This window comes from Mobula hypostoma, chromosome 1 (assembly GCF_963921235.1).
Source record: "Mobula hypostoma chromosome 1, sMobHyp1.1, whole genome shotgun sequence".
Classification (NCBI taxonomy): Eukaryota; Metazoa; Chordata; class Chondrichthyes; order Myliobatiformes; family Myliobatidae; genus Mobula; species Mobula hypostoma.
This window is the reverse complement of record NC_086097.1, coordinates 16,678,527-16,705,381: the sequence shown is the minus strand read 5'-3', so window position 1 is coordinate 16,705,381 and position 26,855 is coordinate 16,678,527. Positions and strand designations below refer to the sequence as shown.

Below are 26,855 nucleotides of genomic sequence, written 5' to 3'. Positions count from 1 at the left end.
TTCTGCTGTGTTTGCAGTAAACTTATATCAACATTTGCATGTTTCATTTGAAAACAATCCACTGCCAAAGCCACATACAATTATCCATTAATTTCATTGTTCAAATTGTTATTTCTGGGAGGAAATTCATACTTTGAGAAAATGAGAATACGAAAAGGCATAGTTCTGCTCTGCTAGTAATGTAAATAATCTGCATCTTCAGTAAAAGGAATCTGCAAGATTAAGTTTATACGTTACAGTTAGTGGGCCACAAAAAAGATTGAACTAATTCCTGTAACAACTTCCAACCGCCAAAGCAACACACACAATATGCTGGAGAAACTTAGCCGTGCAGGGAGCATCTATAGAAAAAAGTACACAGTCGATGTTTTGGGGCGAGACTCTTCTTCAGGTCCTGATGAAGTGTCTCGGCCTGAAATATTGACTATTTACTTCCACAGAAGCTGCCTGACCTGCTGAGTTCCTCCAGCATTTTGTGTATGTTGCTTTGGATTTCCAGCAACTGCAGATTTTCTCATGTTCCAGCTACCAAGTTGCTTTATGATGCAGAGCAAAACCTGACTTGATTATGTCTCCACAAAACCCTACAGCATTGAGATCAGGCTTTTGATTTTTTTTATATATATATATAAATAGAAAGGTTAGCACTCACTGTTCTATGCACTAAATGCAGAAAGAGGAATGAATGGAGAATTATTTTGTCCTGTTGAATTTACCTTTTGGTCATGCATCTAAACCCAGCATCAACTAATAGGTTAAGTGTTTTTTTTCCTGTCTTCGATATTTATAAATTAAAATTGTTTCACACTTTTATTCAAGGTCATTGTGTACCTGTGATCAGAGCTCAAAACTATTCTTTGTATGTTGCAAATTAAGTCCGTCATGGAAATAGCAACTTGGCAAAAGGGTGTTTTAAGCAAAGGATAGAAAATAAAAATTTGCCAACTTAAAGCTCTGAAAACATTTTTTTAAAATGTTAGTGCCTGTTAATTCATTATTGAGGGGGCATAATTACAAATGTTCTGTTCATAGCTTGTATCTTTATACAGCTTTCCACTTTCAATCTGACATTAATGAACAAATGGGATCGTAAAATAAAACGAATTACCAATGCACTGAAAAAGGGGATCATTAATAATTTATAACACTGACAAAGAATTTGTTTTCTCTTGCACCCGTTATCAGACAAGCCTGTTTGTTGTTCTAAACACACTGCATTTCATAACATATGGAAGCTAGAAAGTAAAACCTATTTGGCACATCTGTGTATATTTTTACAACAACGTCCTTCTTCGGTGATCTACTGCGCTCTTAACAGTTTTTTTTAAATACAGTAACACAGTCCGTCAATGGTGACGGCGGGCATGCATTTGACCCACCGTCCCTGTGCTGGTTCTTTACTGAAGCAGTTCGCCCCAATCCTAATACTGCTTCTTTTAATGTTAAATTAAAATTCAACATTCAGTCGAAAAGAGTAAAAAAAATAAGCATTACCATAACCAGAGCTGGGTTTCAAGTCTTGCAAGACGTCAGACCTCCTTCCATCTCAAAGCTTTATTTCGTTGCTATTTTACTTCTTCTGACAGTGGCTCTTCCCCCTGCATGTTTAAAAAGCTGAGGAATACCAGCCGATTCCCAGCTTTCCCAACAACGCTTCCTCTGCCATCGCGTTTCTAGGGACCTATAGCAACCGGAAGCTGGATGGGCGGGGTAGTCGCTCCTTGGCTGACGTCGGCGGTCGGCGCCGACAGGTGACGTAACGGCGTTCGACAACCACGAGCAGGGAACGATGGTAAGGTTGTCGCCGAATCGGTGGGTTGAGGTCTCTGCGCTCCGGGTTGTTTCTGTGGGGTTTTCGGGTGAATCTTCTTCAAAGGCGCTTAGGGACCTCTGGGACTGTGCAGGTCTTTCGGCCCACAACGCTAGCTCCGAGCACGATGCCGAATGAAACGAAATCTCTCTTCCCCCTGCCCACGATCCTCATTTCCCCCTTCATAAAGTCATATCCCTCCATCGAAAGAGTCATACAGTATGGAACAGGTCCTTCGGCCCAGCTGGTTTATTCCTCTCTTAAACTGCTCCCATTTGCCCCATTTCCTTTTTTTTAACCCAAGTACCTTTTAAATCTTGTTGATGTACTTGTCTCAAGCACTTACTCTGTCAACTCTGACCACTCGCTGGGTGGAAAACTTTGTCCCTCAGGATCCTATTAAATCCCTCCCCTCTCACCTTAGAGTTTAAGAAATTAACACGTTTCGTTCTTGAGTCTCCAACGCCGAGCAAAAGCCTGCATTCCCTGTGTTAAATACCTTGCCCGGTCTGCTAACGCTACCACCCTTCGTGGTCTGTTTCAGGCACTCACCACTGTGTAATACAAAACCCTGACTGTGTGGCTTCTTCGAACTCCCCCCCCCCCCACCTTAAACGCATGTCCTCACAACTTGATATTTGCACCCCTGGGAAAAAAAATCTGACTGTCTTGCTGCCTCTCATAATCTTGTAAACTTCTATCAGGTCTCGCCTCAGCCTCTGCTGCTGTAGTAAAAGCAACCCAAATTTGTCCAACCACTGGCATTGAGAGCAGCAATAAACGTCTTCCATCTCTGGAGGCTTTCAGGGCTTCCTTCATCAGAATCAGGTTTATTATCACCAGCATGTGACATGAAATTTGTTAACTTAGTTGCAGCAATTCAGTGCAATACAAAATATAGAAGAAAAAAGGTAAAATAATAATGATAAATAAATAAATCTTACTCAGTATACTTTATACAGTATATGTATATTGAATAGATTAAAAATCATGCAAAAAACAAATACTATATATAATTTAAGAAAACTAGTGTCCGAAGGTTCAATGTCCATTCAGGAATCAGATGGCAGAGGGGAAGAAACTGTTCCTGAATCGCTGAGTGTGTGCCTTCAGGCTTCTGTACCTCCTACCTGATGGTAACAGTGAGAAAAGGGCATGCCCTGATTGCTGAAGGTTCTTAATAATGGATGTTGCCTTTCTGAGACACCACTCCCTAAAGATGTCCTGGGTACTTTGTAGGCTAGTACCCAAGATGGAGCTGACTAAATTTACAACCCTCTGCAGCTTCTTTCAGTAGCCCCTCCATACCAGTGATGTAGCCTGTCAGAATGCTCTCCAGGGTACATCTATTTAAGTTTTTGAGTGTATTTGTTGACGTGCCAAATCTCTTCAAACTCCTAATGAAATATCGCCACTGTCTTGCCTTCTTTATAGCTGCATCAATATGTTGGGACCAGGTTAGATCCTCAGAGATCAAGTCAGTAGCGTTGCGATTTTCACTCCTGTCAGTCATGAAAGTCCTGGGTGGAGACTCAGGAATACCATCGCACACAGATGTAGAAGGATTCTTCATTGCTGTTTCTGTATTAGTTTTGTTTTACCAGTCAAGGTTGTTAGCCCTGGACCACTCTTAGTCTGTCTTCTACCCTTTAACCTGGTTGGCATGGGTTGACCTACCAACAGCCAAAGCACTGAGCTCTGACTCCAGCCAACATAGCTCCTCAAGTCATTGAGGCACGCAAGCCTCCAAACCACGACCAGGTTGTGGTCTTCTTGGAAGAACCTCTTGTAGCACGTACCCTGTAGGAAGAATCCTGGTAAATGTTGTGCACCCATTCTAAAGCCACCATGTCCGTTGTGTACCAAAGATGCACACATTATTCCATGTGTAGCCAAACCAAAATTTCATATAGCTGCAATTTACTTCCTGACTCTCATACTCAATACTCCCAACAGTGAAGGCAAGTGTACCTTTACCACCCTACCTGCTTGTGAGCTACGGTACTGTGCAAAAGACTTAGGCACATATATATAACTAGGGTGCCTAAGACTTATGCACAGTACTGTATTTGTCAACATGGAGAGGAGAGCAAATTTATAAATCTGGCAGGACCAAAGGACGTTGGGAATGGTCAGGGCGGAGCTCTGTATGAAGGGTATGTGTCGGGTGTCAGAGAAGTGCTAGGGGTGGGGGTGGCGCAAGTGCAGACACACCCAGCCCTGAGACACCAGGCAAGGCCATCTGATTCCAAACAGTTGGTTTATTGATCATTGTAGAATGTCTCTCATGCTTCCCACTCCTTCCGCCTTTCCAAACCATGACTCCCCTCTCCCTGCCTCCTTTCCCCTCTCAGTCCACAACTGAGACCCATATCAGAATCAGGTTTATCATTGCTCACATATGTCATGAAATTTGATTTTTTTCTTTTCTTTCTTTTTCAATCTTTTTATTAATTTCAGCATCTTAAACATTATAGAAAATAGATGCAGAGCAATTGGGATTATATGATTGATAAGAAATTTGATTTTTTTTGTGGCAGCAGCACGGTGCAATACATAAAATTACTACAGCACTGTGCAGAAGTCTTCAGCACCCATAAGTTCCTGTAGGAACCGTGTATCTGTTCTCTATTTGCTTTGTATTCTGTTTTGCGTGTTTATTATGGTAACTGGTCACATTAAGGGGGTGTGTTAAAAGTGAAGAGAATAAGTTACATACTCTTGCTTATTTTGTGGCAATTTATAGTTTGGGACAGGCAAAGTTCATACCTTTGCTGACCACTTAATATCACTTCAAGATTGTATATTTGCTAATTGCTAATGAAGGATTGAAAAAAGGAATTCGAGTCTTTGGAACAATCATATTGGAGATGAGGATGTGTCATGCAAGTAGAACAACCCCATGGTGGTCTTAGGCCAGCAGCAATTGTTTTGTTTTGATTTTGAATTAGTTTTACTGCTAAGATTGGATGTACTGGCCTCCAAACCCCCTCTGTTCATCTTTCCCCTGTTCCACTTTCCTAACTAATCTTCGGACCCTTTTCAGAGTGCATATTGCCTTCTCATCGAATTTTAAAATCAAATGTGGAGCTTGGGCTGAGTAGATTTTTCATGGAAGACCTGTTGGTGTTTGTGCCTGCTGTGAATTGGTGAAGATTCATGATGCCTTTGTAATCACTAGATTACTGCACATGCTGGAAATTTTGAGCAACAGACAAAATGCTGGGGGAACTCACCAGGTCAAGCAGGATCCATAGAGGGGACTTAACAGTCAACATTTTGAGCCAAGGCCCTTAATCAGGAGTGGAAAGGAAGGGGGCAGAGGCCAGAATAAGGTGGTAGGTGGGGGGGGGGGGTGGTGAGGAGATGGAAATACAAGCTAGTGAGACCAGGAGAAGGGGGAATGATGTAAGAAGCTGGCAGGTGATAGGTGGAAGGGGTAAAGGACTGAAGAAGAAGCATCCTAATGGGGAGCACAGTGGACCATGGAAAAAGGAGGAGGAGCGGAGCAGAGGGAGGTGAGGGACAGGTAAGGAGAAGAGAAGGGATGAGGAAGAAACCTAGAATGGGGAATGAAAAAAAGATGTGAGGGAGAAATTACTGGAAATCAGAGAAATTAGATGTTTGTGCCATCATGTTAGAGGCTATCCAGAGAGAATATGAAGTGTTATTCCTCCAAATTGCATTTGGCCTCCTCATGGCTGTAGAAGAGGCCATGTGCTTCTTTGTGCTCAGAAATCTCTCACCAAGTGCCACTGGGTGAGCTGTTTCAGCTGAGTTGATTTGAGGGCTTTGCTGACGAAAAGGTTAAGCCTTCAAATCAAACCTGGGTTTCTGGCACCTTGGCTTTACCAGCTGTGCCACTGCCCTGTCCCTGCTCTGGGAAGGTATCACAGGATCTTTTATATTTATCAGATATTGCTTTGTTATCTACCTCAAAGGTCTTCAGGTCAGTGATTTATTTTAAGAGATACAGCACAGAAATAGGCCCTTCAGCCCATAGAATCTACACTAAATATTGACCAGCTATTTATATTAACCTTTAATCCTCCTTCATTATTTCCACACCCTTTCCACCCTATTCCCATGACTCACTGTGAGCTTTAATCACTCAGTCACATGCTAAAGGCAATTTACAGTAGCTAGTTAACCCACACTGCTACTGGGGAAGATGTTCAAACTCCAGGAGAACAGCACACAAGGTCAGCACTGAACCGGGGTCTCTGGCTGTGTGGCTGCACCCCTGCCCTGTCTTTCTCCAAAACTGTAAGAAGCTAGAAATATGCTGCTCAGTAATTGGTAAACTGCAGAAAAGGAGATGGGTATGGTATCATTGTCAGCTGGTATATGCACATAGAAAAGAGAATGGTGATGCATTTGAAGATGAGTGAGTGGAGAGACTAGTCTCTAATGACCATGATTTCTGAAGCCAAAACACTGTAGATGCTGGAAATCTGAAATAATAGAAAATACTATTTTGTAATAGCATAACGCTATTACAGCTCTGGAGTTTGGAGTTCATTTCCAGCGTCCTCTGTGGGGAGTTTATCTGTCCTTCTCCAAAGTGCATGGGTTTCTTCCAGGTATGGGTCATGTAGCACCGAGGGAGAGAGGGACTGAGGTAATGTTTAAGTCTGCTAACTTATTTCAGTACTATATTTTGGTAGAATTCTACTTTATTTCGGGGCTGGTTATTCTCGTTTTTCTAGTATTGAACTTATTCTCGCCTCCCCCACCTGTTTGATTCTTTTTTCCAGGGAAAAGCAAAGAAAACAAGAAAATATGCAACTATGAAGCGAATGATCAGTCTGCGTGATTCAAGAATGTAAGTTTTTAAATTAAGCTTGGGATGAAACTAAAAGATTAGATGAAGTTAATGGCCCCCATTTCAATGTTATTGTGCTGCATTACTCTTTGAGGACTTTCTGTTTGGGAAATGATATCTTTCACAGATTTTCTGTGCTTTTTTTTAAATCTTATTGATCTTTCCTCGATGTAGGTGATCAGTGGCTTATCATACTATTATTGTTTGGTGTTATTTGCACGCAAGGAGTGATCTTTATTTCTTGAGACACTTCCATATGTTCTGAAACCTAGCAAGTTAATGTTCTTGGTAAAGTGTCGTAGGCTGTAGAGCCCATCTAATACGTGCCAAACTGTTACTTTGCCTTGTCCCATTGACCTGCACCTCGAACTTTGCCCTCCATACCTGTCCTGTCCATGTACTTATCCAGACTTCTCTTCTGTTGAAATCGAACCCGCATCCACCACTTTCACTGGCAGCTCATTTCCACACTCACACCCACCCTCTGAGTGAAGAAGTTCCCCGACAGGCTCCCCCTTATATTTGTCACCTTTCACTCTTAACCTATGACCTCTGGTTCCAGTTTCGCCCATCTTCAGTAGAAAAAAGCCTGCTTACATTAACCCAATCTATACCCCTCTTAATTTTGTATACCTCTAGAAGACCTCTCCTTTTTGAGCTGCACCTGAGGGAATAATGTCCTAACCTCTTCAACCTAGTCCATAACCCAGGTTTTCGACCCGGATCTGGGCTGTACCCTCCAAATATCTGGACATGCCTCTCGGTTTTTTTGCACTACCTTACTTTACATTTTTCTATTTTCTATTTATGATTTATAATTTAGATTTTTAATATTTACTGTCGTTTTGTAATCCAGGGAGCGGGAAGCACAGAATCAAATATTACTGTGATGATTGTAAGTTCTAGTATCAATTGTTTGGCGACAATAAAGTATAAAGTACCTCCTTGTAAATATTCTCTGTACTCTTTTAATCTTATTGATCTCTTTCCCATTCAGAGGTGACCAGAACTGCACACATTACTCCAAATTTGATCTCAGCTTCAACATAACATCCTAATTCGTGATCTCAATACAGTGGATTCTGGTTAATGGGGCCATCAGTTAATTGGGGGAGCCACTTATTTGGGACAACATTTAAAGAACAAAAAATAGCCAGGATTCCCTTAGTTTATTTGGGACACTACGCTACTTATTTTAGACAGGAGACAGTTGCCAAACAGTTTCCAACTAGCTTCAGTCACGTGCACTTGTGTGACCATTACACACTATGCTGCTCGTAGAGGGAACAGTTTTTAAACAGAATCAGTTGCATGTGTTTGTGTTCAAAGAGTAATTCTTTTTGTCATTGGTAGTTGGTGGGAAATTAACAGTAAGACAATTCAGAAATGTTTTAATCACTGCCGTTTCAAGCATTCAGGCTTTGAGCTGCCAGAGACGGCCAGGAGTGAAAATGAAACTGTTTCTCTACTTCAACAAGTTAAGAACTATGATGACTTTGAAGGGATTAGTAATCATCTTGAATGTTATAATGACAATGAAGATTTGGAGGATGCAATTGTTGAAAGCATTGTATGCAGTCCGTTATCTACACTAGATATCTTCACTGATTTTGTGCATTGACAGTTAATCAAAAGAACATGTTCAGCATATACTGGATGAATTCCTGCATCGGTAATGAATGGGACCAATGCACAGTTTTGTAACAATGTAGTATTGGTAGCATTCTAATTTATTCTGTATTTCATATAAATACATAATTTCAGAATCAGGTTTAATATTACTGTCATGTGTTGTGAACTTTGTTTTGTGGCAGCAGTACATTTAAGTAATAAATTATAAATTACAATAAGAAGTATATATAAGAAAGAATTATATTTTGTCTAAGTAGAGCAAAAAGAGAGGGGAACAATTGAGGTAGTATTCGCGGGTTCAATGTTCGTTCAGAATGTGACGGGGGAAGGGAAGAAGCGGTTTCTGAAACGTTGAGAGTGTGCTTTCAGACTCCTGTACCACCTCCTTGCTGGTAGCAGTGAGAAGAGGGCATGTCCTAGGTGATGAGGGTCCTTAATGATGGATGCCATCTTTTTGAAGCGTGGCTTTTTAAAAGGTGTCCTAGATGCGGGGGAGGCAAGTGCCCATGAAGGAGCTGACTAAGTTTAATCATTTCTGCGGCTTTTTCTAGTCTAGTATGAGATGGTGATGCAACCAGTTAGAATGCTCTCCACGGTACAACTGTAAAATTTGCAAGTGTCTTTAGTGACATACCAAGTCTCCTCAAATTCCTAATGAAATATAGCAACTGTCAAGCCTTTGTAATTGCTTCGATATGTTGGACCCAGGGTAGATCCGCAGAGATGTTGACACCCAGGAACTTGAAACTGCTCCCCCTTTCTGATCCCTCATTGAGGACTGCTGTGTGTTCCCTTGACTTTCCTTTCCTGAAGACCACAATCTATTCCTTGGCCTTCTGAAGTCGAGGGCAAAGTTGCTGCTGTGACGTCACTGAACCAGCTGATTGCCCCACTACGTCTACTCCTCACCATCTGAAATACTGCCAACAACAGTTGTCATCGGCAAATCATTAGATGCCACTTGAACTGCCTAGCCAGTTGTAGAGTGGGTGTAGACGGAGTAGAGCCATGGGCTAAGTATGCATCCTTGAGGGGCTTTGGTGTTGATTGTCAGCGATTAAGAGATGTTATTTCCAATCTGTGGTCTCCCGGTGAGGAAGTCAAGGATCCATTTGCAGAGGGAGGTACAAAGGCCCATGTTTTAGAGCTTGTTGATTAGAACTGAGGGTATGATTGTGTTGAATGTTGAGCTGTCATCAATAACCAACAGTCTTAAATAGGTATGACTATCGTCCAGGTGATCCAAGGCCGAGTACAGAGCTAGTGAGATTGTCGACCTATTGTGGTGATGGTCCACGTTCCTGCTTAGGCAGAGGTTGATTCTAGAATTTGTTACTCAGTTAAACTGTGGTTTGTCTTTTTTCATAACTTTTAAAGCTATTTCCATGAAACTTCGGCTAATTGTAACAGCTGCTTAATTGGGGCAAAATCTACTTATCCCAATGTGTCCCCATTAACCAGAATCTGCTGTACCTTGATTTATGAAGGCCAATGTGCCAGAAGCTCTCTTTATGACCCAATCCACCTGTGTCTCCCCTTTCAAGGAATTATTGATCTGTGTTAGCTTTCTTAACCTGTGTTAAGGCATTGATTTGCAAGTTATAGTTTTATTCTCAAAAAAAAAACAGATTTAAGTTCCCTCAGATCATAAAACCCTTCAGGAGATGGTTGCTGCTATCTTTCACAATAATAAATTTTTTTTATTTCAGAAAAGAAAGTGAAAGAGCAAAACCTAAGAAGATGAAAAAAGAGGATCCCAGTGCCTTGAAAGTTAAGGAAGTGTACGTTTTACATTGGAATTTCAAGATTATAAGTTTTAAAGAAATATCTTGATTAATATTAGAGGGAGGTGCTTGTGAAATATTTTTCTGCTGTCTAAAATCTGTGATGGTACTGAGAGCACACAGTGATGCAGCAGATCGGTATTGTCAAGTATTGGTCTCTCCCTTCATCTGCACTTGGATCATCGGGGCTCTGCACCAGAAAATTCTGTACATCTACACCTCTGTTGGAAACTCCGTAGCAAATGATATAGTGCACACCAAAAAGCAGCAAAGCCTGGATAGCATTAATGTGTCATCATTTAAAATGGTGACAGACAATGTCACATCCATTAGCAAACCAAACAAAAATAGAAAATTCTAGGAATACTCACCGGGTCAGACAGCATCTGTGGAAAGGGAAACAGAGTCAACGTTACGGGTGAAAGAACCTTTGTCCAGTCTTCAAATGTGCAATCTTTAATTTTTCCCGCAGAGTTGGGAAGTCAGGAACGAGAAGGCATAGGTTTAAGGTGAGGGGGGAGAAATTCAATAGGAACTCAAGGGGCAACTTTTTTTTCCATGTAGCGATTGGTCAGTACATGGAATTGGCTGCCAGGGGAAGTGGCTGAGGCACTTACACTATCGATGTTTGAAAGATAGTTGGATAGGTACATGAATAGGAAAGGTTTATGGGGATATGGGACCCATATAGTTTAACATTTTTGTCAAGGTGGGCTAGTTGGGCCTGTCCAGTTCTGTATAACTCTTATGTCTGACATTTTACTGTTTGTGGGGGTGGAGGTGTTGGGGTCCCATTGGCGAGAAAATGAATCACCAACCCCAAAGCCTTTCAACCATCTGCATGGTCAAATCAATACTATAATGGAATACACTTGAATGTATTTATAAGTGCAGCTCCAGCAGTACTCCAGTAGCTGCCCTGAATGACGTCAGTCTGCCCAGTGGCATTATGTGCAGTGGTTGATGCTGTTATCTCACATCTCCAGGGACCCGAGTTTGATCCTGACCTTGGGTACCGTTCGTGTAGAGTTTGCAAGTTTTCCCTGTAACAATGTAGAGTTGAACTTGGTGTTCCGATTTCCTATTGTGTCCCAAAGATCACCAGGTAGCTTAATTGATTACTGTCTGGGCAAGTGGTAAGAGAACCAAAAGAAGTTGATGAGCACGTGAGAGGGAAAAATAGTGGGAAATAAGAATAATATTGCTTGGTTGGGAGCAGGGAATGACCAGAGTTACACGAATTGAACCTCACTGGTACAAAATCCATGAGCTAACTAGGCACAGGTGAAGGCCACCATCTGCATGTTCACTTCCAAGTTGTGCACTTTTATGACTCATGAATAGATTACGTTCCCTCTACTCTAGGAACTTCCATTAGAATTGTAAGAATTATGTCAACCAGATTGCCTTCTGCATAGGCATCAGAAGTAATTTCTGCCTACTAATCAGTGTTGCATCCTGGAATCAGTTTCCCATTTAAGAGTAAGATCAGCTTTGTTTGTCACGTACATCGAAACATACAGTGAAATGCATCATTTGTGTCAAATCAAATCAGTGTGGATTGCGCTCGGGGCAGCCTGCAATTGTCGCCATGCTCTTACAAACCCTAACTATATGTCATCAGAAACTGGAGCACCCAGAGGAAACCCATGTGGTCATGGAGAAGCTCCTTACAGACCACAGGGAGGTTCAAACCCCGATCGCTACCATGCCGACCTTTTATTGACAAGTGAAATGCAGAAAACAAAAGATGGTAATTTCTGCACACTTGCCAACATATGTACAAATATATATGTGGGGTGGAATTTGACCAGGGTGGCAAGGTATATGAGCAGTATCTGATTAAAAACAGTGCTGAGTATCATGACACTCATTTGGTGGGAATATTTATGCTGAGAAGCTGAAAACTTTTGTACTTAGTTTCCAAACACATTTTAAAACATCTCTGAAAGATAAAGTACCAGTGTCTAATATTGTACTGAATGTAAAATTTAGATATAAAAATTAAGTAACTTATCTTATATTTTCCCCAGGGTGAAGTATCCTTCCTGTCTGTTCTTCCAATATAACACACAGCTGGGTCCTCCGTATTACATCCTGGTTGATACCAATTTCATCAATTTCTCTATCAAAGCCAAGCTGGACATTGTGCAGTCTATGATGGATTGTTTATATGCAAAGTGTAAGTTCCTGACAATTATCCAGTTTACTAATGTCTGTGAATGCATAGTTATATTCTAGAAATAATCAGTTCTTCAGTTATTCAGAATCAGGTTTATTATCACTGGCATGTGTCGTGAACTTTGTTAACTTAGCAGCAGCAGTTCAATGCGATACATAATATAGAAGAAGGAAAAATAATAATAAATTACCGTATATGTATATTGAATAGATTAAAATTTGTGCAAAAAAAACAAATAATATATATTTAAAAAGTGAGGTAGTGTTCAGGGTTTCAATGTCCATTTAGGAATCGGGTGGGGGAAGAAGCTGTTCCAGAATCGCTGAGTGTGTGCCTTCGGGCTTCTGTACCTCCTAGCTGATGGTAGTAGTGAGAAAAGGGTATGCCCTGGTGCTGGGGGTCCTTAATAATGGACGCTGCCTTTCTGAGACACAGCTCCTTAAAGATGTCCTGGGTACTTTGTAGACTAGTACCCAAGATGGAGCTGACTAAATTTACAACCCTCTGCAGCTTCTTTTGGTCCTGTGCAGTAGCCCCCCACCACAATAGCAGACAGTGTTGTAGCCTGTCAGATTGCTCTCCACGGTACATCTATTGAAGTCTTCAAATGCCTAATAAAGCAAAGTCGCTGTCTTGCCTTTGTTATGACTGCATCGATATGTTGGGACCAAGTCAGGTCCTCCGAGATCTTGACAGCCAGGAACTTGAAATTGCTTGCTCTCTCCACTTCTGATCCCACTATGAGGATTGATAGGTGTTCCTTCGTCTTACCCTTCCTGAAGTCCACAATCAGCTCTTTCGTCTTACTGACATGGAGTGCCAGGTTGTTGTTGTAACACCACTTCTCTAGTTGGCATATCTCACACCTGTATGCCCTCTTGTCACCACCTGAGATTCTACCAACAGTGGTTGTATCATCAGGAAATTTACAGATGGTGTTTGAGCTATACCTAGCCACACAGTTATGGGTATAGAAAGAGTAGAGCAGTGGGCTAAGCACACACCCCTGAGGTGCACCAGTGTTGATCGTCAGTGAGAAGGAGATATTATTACCAATCCACACACATTGTGGTCTGCCGGTTATGAAGTTGAGGATCCAATTGCAGAGGGAGGTACAGGAGCCCAGGTTCTGCAACTTCTCAATTAGGATTGTGGGAATGATGGTATTAAATGCTGATCTATAGTCGTTGAACAGCATTCTGACATAGGTGTTTGTGTTGTCCAGGTGGTCTGAGGCCGTGTGAAGAGCCATTGAGGTTGCATCTGCCATTGACCTATTGTGTGGTGATATGTAAATTGCAATGGGTCCAGGTCCTTGCTGAGGCAAGAGTTCAGTCTAGTTCATAAGCAACCTCTCAGCATTTCATCGCTGTAGATGTGAGTGCTTCTGGGCGATAGTCATTAAGGCAGCTCATATTTTTCTTCTTAAGCGCTGGTATAATTGTTGCCTTTTCGAAGCAAGTGGGAACTTCTGCCCGCAGCAGTGAGAGGTTGAAAATGTCCTTGAATGCTCCTGCCTGTTGGTTGGCACAGGTATTCAGAGCCTTACTGGGTACTCCATCAGAACCTTGTGCCTTGCGAGGGTTCACCCTCTTTAAAGACAGCCTAACATTGGCCTCAGAGACAGAGATCACAGAGTCATCAGGTGCAGCAGGGATCTTCACAGCTCTAGTTATTTTCTCCCTTTCAAAGCGGGCATAGAAGGCGTTGAGTTCATCTGGTAGTAACGCATCGCTGCCATCATGCTATTGGGTTCCGCTTTGTAGGAAGTAACGTCTTGCAAATCCTGCCAGAGTGGTCATACATCCGATGTCGCCTCTAACATCGTTCAAAATTGTCTCTTCGCCCTTGAAATGGCCCTCCGCAGATCATACCTGGTTTTCTGGTACAGACCTGGGTTGCCAGCGTTGGTTGAACGCCACAGACCTAGCCTTCAGCAGACAATGTACCTCCTGGTTCATCTTACACCTATACCTGGCCAGGTGCACTGTTCTATCGGTTCTGTTGTCCTCTCTCCATTAATAAGGCTTGCCCTGCTGGATATTTCCTACAGCTCCATATTTCACAGCTTTTATCTTCCTTTGTCTAACTACCTTAATTTCACAGATTTAGTGTTCCTTTGTTCGTGTCTAATCATGCTCTCCCTTGTGCACTGTCATTCACCAATTGAAAATTCTAGCCTCAATTCATCAGAGATGATCTTTGAAATTTTAACATCGGCTTTTTTAGATCATCCTTCCCTGACAATATGATATTGAAACCTAGCAGCAAGCGGGGTGTGTGGTGATGCTTGGGATGTTCTTTGAATTGCTATTTAAAGTAGTCACTTTTTATGGTCATTTCGACCATAACTGCTGGTACAGTACATAGTAAAAACAAGACAACGTTTTTCAGGACCATGGTCCTACATGACCAATACAAAAACTACTCTGAACTACGTTAAAAAACAACGCAAAACTACACTAGACTACAGACCTACCAAGGACTGCATAAAGTGCACAAAACACTGCAGGCATTACAATAAATAATAAGCAAGACAATATGAACAGTAGAGGGCAGTAGGTTGGTTTCAGTCCAGGCTCTGGGTATTGAGGAGTCTGATAACTTGGGGGAAGAAACTGTTACATAGTCTGGTCATGAGAGCCCGAATACTAAGGTGCCTTTTGCCAGATGGAGGAGGGAGAAGAGTTCGTATAAGGGGCACGTGGGGTTCTTCATAATGCTGTTTGCTTTACGGATGCAGCGTGTGGTGTAAATGTCTCTAATGGCACAAAGAGAGACCCCGATGACCTTCTCAGCTGACCTCACTATCCGCTGCAGGGTCTTGTGATCCGAGATGGTGCAATTCCCGAACCAGGCATCGATGCAGCTGCTCAGGATGCTCTCAATACAACCTCTGTAGAATGTGGTGAGGATGGGGGGTGGGAGATGAACTTTTCTCAGCCTTCACAGAAAGTAGAGATGCTGCTGGGCCCTCTTTGCTATGGAGCTGGTGTTGAGAGACCAGGTGAGATTCTCCACCAGGTGAACACCAAGAAATTTGTTGCTCTTAACGATCTCTACAGAGGAGTCGTCAATGTTCAGCGGAGAGTGGTCGCTCTGTGTCCTCCTGAAGTCAACAACCATCTCTTTAGTTTTGTTCACATTCAGAGACAGGTTGTTGGCTCTGCACCAGTCCGTTAGCCGCTGCACCTCCTCTCTGTATGCTGACTCATCGTTCTTGCTGATGAGATCCACCACGGTCGTGTCATCAACGAACTTGGTGATGTGGTTTGAGCTGTGTGTTGCAGCACAGTTGTGGTCAGCAGAATGAACAGCAGTGGACTGAGGAAAGACTTGAATTTCTGATTGCAAGACTAGGAAATCACAAGAACACACAAGCAAGATCAAGACACTTAATTCTTTTACTTTTGCTATTTCCTTGCCTTTTTCCCAGTCTGTTTATTCTCTTTAGTAACAAGGTTGAAATATACTGCTGTAGCACTTTATTTAAAGTACTGTTATGAGTACAGTTTACTTCTGGGATCACTTGTTCTAATAGCCTTAATTCCCCAAAACATAACACTGTCGTATGCACTCCTATTATAGAAACAAGTATAGAAACTTCAATTCCTGTAAACAACTACGTCAAGTAATTCATCTTTGTTTTTGTCATCTAAACTTGTGCATAAGAAAGAGTGCAACTTGATAGCATTTCGATTTAACAGAATGGACATCAACCAATGTGCGAAAGACAACAAACTGCAAATACACAGTAGAAAAAAAGAAATAATAAAAATAAGTAAATAAGCAATCAATATCGAGAACATGAGATAAAGAGTCCTTGAAAGTGAGTTGATTTGTGGGAACAGTTCAGTGATGGGGCAAGTGAAGTTGTGCAGTTATCCCCTCTGGTTCAAGTGTCTGATAGTTGAGGAATAATAACTGTTCCTGAACCTGGTGGTGACAGTCCTGAAGCTCTTGTCCCTTCTTCCTGATGGCAGTAGCGAGAAGAGAGCATGTCCCGGGTGGTGGAGGTCCCTGATAATAGATGCTGCTTTCCTTCGACAGTGCTCAGCAGTGCAGAGGGCTTTTTTTTTACCTGTGATGTGTTGGGCCATATCCACTACTTTTTGTTGGATTTTTCGTTCGAGGGCAATAGTGTTTCAATACCAGGCAGAGGTGCAACCTGTCAATATATTCTCCACCACATACGTATAGAAGTTTGTCAAAGTTTTGGATGTTATGCCAAATCTTTGCAAACTCCTAAGGATGTAGAGGCACTGCCGTGCTTTCTTCATAATTACACTCAGGTGCTGGGGCCAGGACAGGTCCTCCAAAATGATAACACAGAGGAATTTAAAGATGCTGACCCTCTTCCCCCTCTGATCTCCAATGAGGAGTAGCTCGTGGACCTCTGGTTTCCTCTTCCTGAAGTCAGTTATCAATTCCTTAGTCTTGCCGACATTGAGTGAGAGATTACAGTGTTAATTTTCATTTGTAATGCAATACCGCAAGATGTTATCTCCAGCTGCATGAAATGCAGCATAGGCAATATCAACATGTGGGATGATTAATTGCCAAATGACATTTGCATCGCCTGAGCTTTTCCTATATTATCCATGGCATGTGGAGATTAGTTACCTGCCCTTCGTTGCCCCTTAGAAGGTGGAAGTAAACCTCCTCCAGGTAAGTACCTGATCATCTCTCCTTTAATGGCATTGTCATCATTGAGACCCTCAGCAATAACCTATTCATCACCTATTAGCAGAAATTTAAAAGATCAGTTATTATCAACATTATCAAGTTTGCATATTTGCTTCATAATTCAGGTGTCTGGATAATATTTCAGCAACGTAACCACCCTGCCACCATTCCCATTGATGCAGTGGAAATTACAGGCAATTTTTATATTTAACTCAAAACTTTATCCCTCCATTCTCTCAATATTTTTGCCATGTTTGTTTCTTGCCTTCTCATTGTGTTTTTATCCACATATCATGGTTTGTGTGCATCATATTTCATTGCATTAAAGCTCTGCAAGCCTGCTGCATCTAGTTGTAAGTTGTGGTAGATAATTAAACATTTAACAAATGTGGAATTTTCAAGAACATACCTATCCTTGTGGATAGTGAGGTATAGTAGGTGAATGTTAATGAAAAGACCAAAGCATTCACTGTTAATTTAAGCCGCAGGTGCCTGGTGGATGAGGGTTTCGGTTTCTTTGAGATTCCTGTGGTCATAGAAGCTGCTCATCAGTAATTCAGTCCACTTACTCCATAAATGTCTGAGAGCACTGGATACAGTAGAAGCGATTATACCAAACAGTATTCCAACTAATACTGAAGGCCTGACCTCTGGAATTAGTTATGTCTCCAGTCAAGCAGTTCCAGCGCAATAATAACTTTTGACACTTGCCTGACAACGCTCTTGGGCTAACATGATGACCAGCATACTTTAAAAAAAAAAAAAAAAATGCTGAAAGAAATTCATTGGCATACAGTGGGCACAGGAAAAGATCAAACAGATAAGCAAAGATTAATTGAATAAAAGGAAAGCAAAAAATCTAAATTGTACTGAAAAAGGAAGGCATCTGTAAGAATCCAAGATCCAAAAGCTAAGAAACTTACATATTTGGATGCTGCAAACATAAATACAAAATAATGGAGACACAAGGATCAGCATGCAAGGGTGGAGAGGAGATGTAATCGTTTATTGTGAACAAAATTGTTTCATATCTGGGTTGGACATGAAGCGTGTGCACAAAATTAGAATATTACTTATTTTATGATGCATATTGTGGGGAAAGCTCTTCAGATGAATGGGAATAAAGTGAAGGATGTAAGTTAAAATCTCTGAATATTTTTTTCCAGGTATTCCCTGTATTACTGACTGTGTGATGGCAGAAATTGAGAAACTGGGGCAGAAGTACAGAGTTGCACTCAGGTAAAACAACTTCTGAAGCAGGTTTATCCTGCTAGGCGAGTATCAGTTCAGTTCTCCCGTCTCAACGACATGCTTCTCTTGTCCACCCTGCTACCACCAACTTCTGACTTGTTAAACTGCATTAGTGAATGATTCCAAGCAAATGAAAAATATCTCACATTTCAAGGATGTTCTTGCTATAAGATTGTGTATAAGGAACTGACAGCATGCCTTCGTTGTTTGAAATTAAAATCAGGGACTACATCTGTGACGGTGGTCCTTGTAATCTGCCAAGCTTGTGCAGTTATTCCAGTGGACTGAATATTGGTGCTTCTGAACAGCGCAGATCTGTGCAGAGCAACTTTTTCCAGTTGGAACTTGAAGTGTAGAGCTGGCTTTATCCCCTTGTGAGAGCCACCACAGCAATGGTACCATTTGATATAATGGGATTCGGTGGCAGAGGAACAGAATAACTGCTGGCCATTTAAAATGTTCATAAACCTTAATTTTAAACACTAATAGACCACTAATCTTTTTAAAAATCTATATTACTGTTGGATCCTGATGTTTTTGCGACCCAAAGGGTCTTCGGAAGTCAAGAATGAGGCATAAAACTTCTTGCTTACAATTGTTTTATTAACTGTTATAAATGCAGTGAAGAAGAAAGGAGAAAAAGCATGACAAGAGAGAACAAGGGAAAAGAAGAGAGACTAGAAAGTAGTGAGGTCTGCTCATACCAGAGCGACTGATAACAGAAAATTCGATTGATAATAGTTAACCAATAAAATAAGCCAGATTCAAGTAATATGGCACCTGCCACTGGAACCAAGAAGTTTCCAGAAAAATGCGGAGGCGACTGTAACCACTGGAAAACTCACTGAACTGTATACAGTACTGTGCAGAAGTCTTAGGCATGTATATGACTGGAGTGCCTAAAGACTTTTACACCGTACTGTATATTGGGTAAAATAGGAAAATGATTGGGAAACAGAATAAGAGTACTTAGCTTTGTATTAGCTCAGTAGTATTCAGTGTTATTTGGTAACTGGAAAGACATAATATAAAGTACTATGCAAAATTCTTAGGCACCCTAGCTATATATATATATATATATATATTTATGTGCCTAAGACTTTTGCACAGTACTATACATGTATATAGGTGATTATATAAAAACATAGACAAGCATAAGAAATTTAAACTACAAGAAAAAGAACAATTCTACACCCCGATCCAATATTACACTTTTTTTAGCTTAGTTCCTCACATTCTATCCCCTATTTGAGCCTTTGTCTAGCATTTTAGAGAACAATGTATAATTAGTCCACTGCAATCCTGCATGACGACTTCAAGGCAAAGCTTAGCAATCAGTTTGTTAGTATTTAGTGGAACTCCAGCAACGCTACCGAATAGCGAGGTAGCAAAAATATGTCCTTGAGCAGCTACACATTTTACTTAAGTGTTAGTTCTCAAAAAATATATCAGGCAAGCTGGCTGAACCACAGAGATATAAAAATTCTCAGAACAAAGTACAGATACAGTTATTTTTATGTCTCGGTTGCGAGGCACATTTCAGTCACTCAGAGTGCATTAGTTACAGATAAATGATTGTAGACTTCGAATTCACATTTTAAAACAAATCATTAGCCCCTCAATGCCCGTTACAATGTAAGGCCTTGATATTTTCTCCCACAGTAGGTTAATTGGTCATTGTAAATTGTCTGGTGACAGGGCTGGTATTAAATGGGCCAGATGGCCTGCTCTGTGCTAAATTAAAATTACGTGAGTAGCATGCCCACAACACACTAACCCTAAGCAGACATCTTTAGAATTGGGAGGAAACCAGAGCCCCTGGGGGAAACCCATGAGGTCATGGGGGGGGAACGTACAAACTCCTCATAAGCAGCAGCAGGAATTGAACCATGATCCTTACAGCTGTCACTGTAATAGCATTATGCTAACTGCTATGCTAGCGTGCCGTCCCCTTTTTATCAATCAGGTGAAAGTTGTATGATCCATAATGCTTCTGGAAGAAGAGTAATTCACCTTGGGCAATGCTCTTTCCATAACTATCCCGAATGGCAATAGATTAGGTTTGCATTCATTCTGGTACCATACCTGTCTGCAAAATAGCTATTATATACTCCCATATAAAAGTTGTGATAATTTATTACCTATCAGATGCTTTGTCTCATTTCTGAAGTATGTAGTTGGGTACTATATACCTACAAGCTCTGAGGGTCTTCATGCTTCCTCGTTTGCTTGGATTGAAACTATTAACTCACAAACCAGGAAATTAAACCTAGGAAGAGCAGCTACCTTGGTATCATTCCTTATTCCACAAGTTCCTTAATTTCCATCACTGCTAGATCACGCAATGCTGTTATGTCTGAGTTTTAAATGCATGCAAAATTCCAAAGGCATCTAAAGGACAGAATACCTATAGTTCATTTTTAGTCATTCTACAAACGTTTGTATAAATATATGCTGTTATCTAAGGAAGTAAAAGCAGCTTTTTGGGAAGATAGGAATCTCAGGTTTTCCAAAAGGGGTGATCTGAAGCAAAAAGCAAAAAAAAAGTTGTAGAATAAACATGTTATTGGTATAGTCATAACATTATGACACTCTGCTCTGTCTACATTCCTAGAATAGCAAAGGATCCACGATTTGAAAGGTTACCCTGCACACACAAAGGAACGTATGCTGATGATTGTCTAGTGCAAAGAGTCACACAGGTATGAAGTAAACGTACTACAGTGAATATTTTATTTTGAACAGTTTTCTTTTGCTGAAGCTAGGTTCAATAATCAGTAAAATTGTAGAACAGCTCTTTAAGAAGAGCAGTCAAAACTCTCCTATCCACCTCATCCTTTCCCCAGTCACTGAAGCTTTCTCCCCTTCACGTACAGTATGTAATTAATTTCTGAAAGCTAATTATCATTGCTCTCTCTGACAGTGTAGTCCACTCATAAAATAGAAATGCCATTCCTTAAATCTGTGTGTCCTGGGTACTGATCTTTCTACTTTTAGAAACAGTTTCTGTTACTCTTATCCAATTAATGCTTTCTGAAAGTTGCTATCAAATTTCCTTTTGGCCTTTTCTACTCTAAGAAGGCCAACTCCTAGCTTGTCCAGTCTATCCATGTAATTATGTTTTGTCTTCCATGGTACAATAGTAGATCATCTTTGCAGCATTTCCAAAGTTTCACGTCCATCTGAGGAAAAAGTGACACTGCACAAAACCATGGCCCTTTGGTACACATGGTCCGTGCCAACCCATTTACACTAAAGCTATATCAATCCCGTTTTATTCATCCCTTATTCCCTTCACCGCCTCCAGGTCCTGCCACTCACCTACATTCACAGTAGGTGACTTAAAATGGTCAGTGAACCTGTCAAGTTCTATATCTTTGGGCTGTGAGAGGAAACCCATACCATCACACAAAGAATATGCAAACTCACCACACAGACAGCAACAGAGGTCAGGATTGATCCTGGATCGAGACAACAGCCCAACGAGCTGAGCCACTGTTTAATGGTGACTATAACCATTACAGTCATCATTATGTGCCGTGTCCTATGACATTGGCAATTGTGGTCTCATGACCATGATTGTTCTTGGCAGTTTTTTCTACAGAAGTGGTTTGCCATTGCCACCTTCTGGGCAGTGTCTTTACAAGACAGGTAACCCTAGATATTATCAGTACTCTTCGGAGATTGCCTGGCATCAGTGCTGGCATAACCAGGACTTGGGATATGCACCATTTGCTCACACGACCATCCACCACCTGCTCCATAGCTTCATATTACCCTGATTGAGGGGCTAAGCAGGTGCTACACCTTGCCCAAGAGTGACTTGCAGGCTAGCGGATGGAAGGAGCACCTTACTGCTCATTTGGTACAGACGTATCTTCACCCTGTCACCTGACTGACCAATATAAGCATTTTTTTAATGCAGTTACGGATTAATCTAGTTCCTTGGATTTAAATGCCTCGTGAGCCATTGTGCAATTTCAGTTTGTGCGCCGAGGCAGTATTCTAAGCTGTTGGATATCAGTTTCACATGATTTATATTTTAAATGGCAACCTACTTTTCATTTGCAGCATAAATGTTACATTGTAGCAACTGTGGACAGAGATCTTAAGAGGAGAATCCGGAAAATTCCAGGTGTTCCTATTATGTACATTTCTAATCATAGGTAAGAACATTTTTTCTAAAAAGCTGAAAGGTAATCTTTGACTTTCTGGGTTAGATGGAAAACAATCATGTGAAGTTAGTTTTCAGCTCACTTGTGTAGGAAATGGGTGGGTGGAGAACAGTTTGTTGAAAAAATAGGAAATTGGACATCAAAATCATGAGCCTGAGTTATAGAATTGGAGTATTGTGGTATTGATATGGTGACCATTTGGCTATTGACCATCATAGAAGAATTATCGTAATCCTATTTGATGCTGAATCGTTGAATGTCAGAACAATTTTTAGCTCCTGTTCTTTCAACCTCTACTGCTCCATTTCTTTGTTTAATATTCACTCACAGCTTGAGTTTAGCCAGTATTCACTGTCCTTGACAAAAAGGAGTTCCAACCTTTTCTCTTGCAAGGTTTGGCTCACTGGTGATGCTCTCACCTTTCAGTTAGAAGGGAATTGGTTCAAACATTGCTTAATCAACTTGTACCACAATCTAGTCCTTCAGTTCAATATAGCACCTTTGGTAATACAACTCTTGTCTGTTGATAGCTTTGTTCTGAGGTTACTGTATCACCATAGCGGAAGGCTTTTGGATGAATTGTGTGATGGTAGGTCTTGTCTGTCAACTCAGGATAAACATGATCCCACCACATCATTATTTAAGATTTGCCCTTTAATTGCTCATTTGTGGGGCCCTATTGTGCCCAGAAATTGTCTTCCATATTTCCCAACCTCAGGGCAATAATTCAGCTAAGGCAATAATGAAATTTCTGAAATTGTGAAATGCTATAACAAAGAAAATTATTTTTCATTTGCCTGTATTCTGGGTGGATTATATTAATAAATAATTTAATAACAATTGCTGTACAACTTGATTATTTTTCTTTCAGGTATAACATTGAACGAATGCCAGATGACTATGGCGCTCCAAGATTTTGAAAAGGCAGTGATATTCTGGTTGCACCAAAAAAAAACTGTTTGTTTTACATTTTTCATGAAGAATTTGTTTTCACATTAAACCAAATTGCTATCTTAAAACAGCTGCTTGTAATCTATAATAGGGCTAGTTAATGCATTTCTTTATCTGCCCTTCCAGTGTCCGCCCCTCCCTCTTGAATATTTACGAGGAATGACTTTCAATAACATGGCATTTTCTTAACTTTCAAGGAGTCGTAACAGTGAGTAACACGATATTAAAATAAGCAGTGGAAGAGTTAAATTAATATTATGTTGATATGTAGGTGTGAAAAATACATTAAGTAAGTTTTTGCAGTTTTGTAATATTGAAAAGTGAAACTGGTTATAAAGCAACCAATACCAACATAAAAATATTTGCTCTTTAATTTTAAGCCCATGACATATACACTTAAGCAGACAAATTCAAGATCCACCAAAGAACAGGAGTGGACTCTTTGGTCCTCTTATCCAATCCTCAATAATTTTGTTAACGATCCATGTACGTATGAACATTAAATAAAAGTAGGGATGGGCCATTTTCCTCCTTGTGCCTGCTTTGCCATTCAAGAATGTCTTTCACCTCCATTGCTGCTTTCCTCTATCAATCCCATATCCTTAGACTCTTAATTATCTAAAAATCTATTTTTAGGCATGTTGTATAGAAATGGTAATAAAATAGACAATACCTTTGACCAGTAGGTGGGAAATTTTCATTCTGACCCTTACAACTTGGTGACTTGATAAAATGTTAGACAGTGTACTAACTTGGGTATATTGTGTTTGATATGTAATAAAATTACCACCACAATTTCATAAACATGAGAAACTCTGCAGATGCTGGAAATCCAAACCAACACACACAAAATTAAGGAGCAACTCGGCAGGTTAGTCAGCATCTATGTAAGTGAATGAACAGTTAATGTTTCGGGCTGAGCCCCTTCTTCATGACTGAGAAGGAAGGTGGAAGACACTACTATACTCTTTCTTCATGCTTTGTAGTTTTGCCATCTGTAACAGCAAAGCTTATTCAAGCTAAGAAGACTTGTAAGTGGGGTTGCCAGTGGGTAATGAATTATTGGGGGTTGAGGCCTTACAATTAGAGATGTTTTGATTTGTTTTCATACAGTGCTTCAAGAAAGTAATTGTGAAATGGAATAAGTTGACAAGCTAATTAATGTTAAACGTGGAATGTATTAATCTTTTTGAGATAATTATATGCTTCATCTGTATTAAAGCTTACTATTGAGTAACTTTGACAATACAATGTTAAAATAAACACCTGTTTTATTTTAAATAAGATCATGTAACTCTTTTCCTCCAGCCCCTTTTCTCCTTTGATGTTCATTGAGCAGGGGTTCCCAACCTGAGGTCCACAGACTCTTTGGTTAATGGTTGGAGCCCATGGCATAAAAAAGGTTGGGAACCCCTGTCCTGGGGGCTAATTACTTAAACAGAAGGGACACGTTTGGAAAATGCTATTTTTTTTTCTTGAATCTCTTACTTAATCTATGGACCTGTAAGTAATTAGCCATCATGCATCCTACTGAATTCTCCTTTCTGTGGAACATATTTAGATATGGATTACCTACCCATTTATGACCTTGACAGTGTCAACCTTTATCCTTTATGTCATTAATTTTAGCTGTTTGAGTATAGTTTATTGCTACACAGTTTATAGTTGTTGTAAGTCCACAGCTGTGTTGGCGCGTGGCCAAGTGGTTAAGGCGTCGGACTAGTGATCTGAAGGTCGCTAGTTCGAGCCTTGGCTGAGGCAAGGTGTTGTGTCCTTGAGCAAGGCACTTAACCACACATTGCTCTGCGATGACACCAGTGCCAAACTGTATCAGCCCTCGTGCCCTTCCCTTGGACAACATCGGTGTTATGGAGAGGGGAGACTTGCAGCATGGGCAACTGCCGATCTTCCATACAACTTTCCCTAGGCCTGTGCCCTGGAAACCTTCCAAGGCGCAAATCCATGGTCTCACGAGACTAATGGATGCCTATTATTAGGTCCACAGTAAAGCTGGTCACAAGAACTCCGGTAAAGGAAGTAGCATTTGGTGGGAACAAACCAGACTTAACTATTAGCTATGCAAAATAAAAGTGTTTTCTCTGGTTTGCAATTGTTTAGTGTAGTTACTTAGTGTCTATATTGACATTTTCTATGAATATAGATAAAATTCAAAAATATTTTGCATATTATTAATGTTAGAGAATGTTTTATGTAAATCCCTCTCCAGAAGACTATGTACATGTACTGTATATATTTTCACAATTGTATTTAATAAATAGAAAATTAAATGTAATAATTTTCCGTCATACTTTTTTTTGCTTTACATCTAAAGTGATTGTAATGGAATGTTTAATGTGTGCTCATTCATAGTAATTTTTGATATCAATTTAATTGATATGCATACAGCATTGTTTAATTTTGAGATTTTCAATACAGTGGGCACTTTATTAAGCTGCATCCTGTACCTAATAAAGTGGCCACTGAGTATATGTTCATAGCTGTTGTGTAGCTGTAGCCCATCGACTTTAAGGTTCAACGTATTGTGTGTTCAGTGATGTCCTGCACACCACTGTTGTAACAGGTGGTTATTTGAGTTACTGTCACGTTCTTGTCAGATTGAACTGATCTGGCCATTCTCTGACCTTGCTCATTAACAAGGCCTACATTGCTGCCACTCACTGGGTGCTTTTTGTTTTTTTGTGCCATTCTTGGTAAACTCTAGAAACTGATAGGTGGAGGGGCAGGTAGTTTTGAGGAAATGGAGGGGCCACGGAAGGTCTTAAACAGATTAGGAGAATTGTCAAAGAAGTGGCAGATGTAATACAGTGTTGGGAATTCTACGGTCATGCACTTTGGTAGAAGAAATGAAAGGGTTGACTATTTTCTAAATGGAGAGAAAATATAAAAGTCTGTGGTGCGAAGGGATTTGAGAGTCCTTGTGTTGGATACCCTAAAGGTTAATTTGCAGGTTGAGTCTGTGGTGAGGAAGGCAAATGCAATGTTAGCATTCATTTCAAGAGGAATAGAATATACAAGCAAGGGTGTAATGTTGAGACTTTTTGAAGAACTGGTGAAGCCTCACTTGGAGTATTGTGAGCAGTTTTGGGCCCCTTGAAAAGGATGTGCTGAAGCTGGAGAGGGTTCAAAGGAGGTTCACAAAAATGATTCCAGGATTAAACGGCTTGTCGTGAAAAGCGTTTGTTGGCTCTGGGCCTGTATTCACTGGAGTCCGGAAGAATGAGGGGTGACCTTATTGAAACCTATCGAATGGCGAATGGCCATGATGGAGTCGATATGGAGAGGATGGAGACCAGAGGACAGAGCCTCAGAATAGAGGGGCATCCTTTTCGAATGGAGATGAGAAGGAATTTCTTTAGTAGTGAATCTGGAATTCACTGCCAGAGGCAGCTGTGGCTGCCAAGTCTTTATGTATACTTAAAGCAGAAGTTGATAGATTCTTGATTGGTTGGGGCATGAAGGGATATGGAGGGAAGGTAGACTAGGGCTGAGAGGAAAAATGGGTCGGCCATGATGAAATGGTGGAACAGACTCAATTGGC

The 26,855-nt window shown here is 40.7% G+C and overlaps 1 protein-coding gene across 2 annotated transcripts; it reads left to right on the top strand.

Moving 5' to 3' along the window:
• Nucleotides 1–1,715: 1,715 nt before the first annotated feature.
• fcf1 (FCF1 rRNA-processing protein) lies at nt 1,716–25,545 on the top strand. 2 transcript variants are annotated; one of them, XM_063043960.1, is made up of 8 exons: nt 1,716–1,792; nt 6,568–6,635; nt 9,977–10,048; nt 12,085–12,233; nt 18,086–18,158; nt 20,785–20,872; nt 22,242–22,336; nt 23,217–25,545. In XM_063043960.1, exons 1-8 carry the CDS (start codon nt 1,790–1,792, stop codon nt 23,263–23,265), a joined length of 597 nt encoding a protein of 198 aa, XP_062900030.1. In that variant the 5' UTR covers nt 1,716–1,789; the 3' UTR covers nt 23,266–25,545. The 2 variants fall into 2 exon arrangements, with proteins under 2 accessions (XP_062900030.1, XP_062900041.1); XM_063043971.1 differs by lacking the exon at nt 1,716–1,792 and adding an exon at nt 1,794–1,812.
• Nucleotides 25,546–26,855: the final 1,310 nt, after the last annotated feature.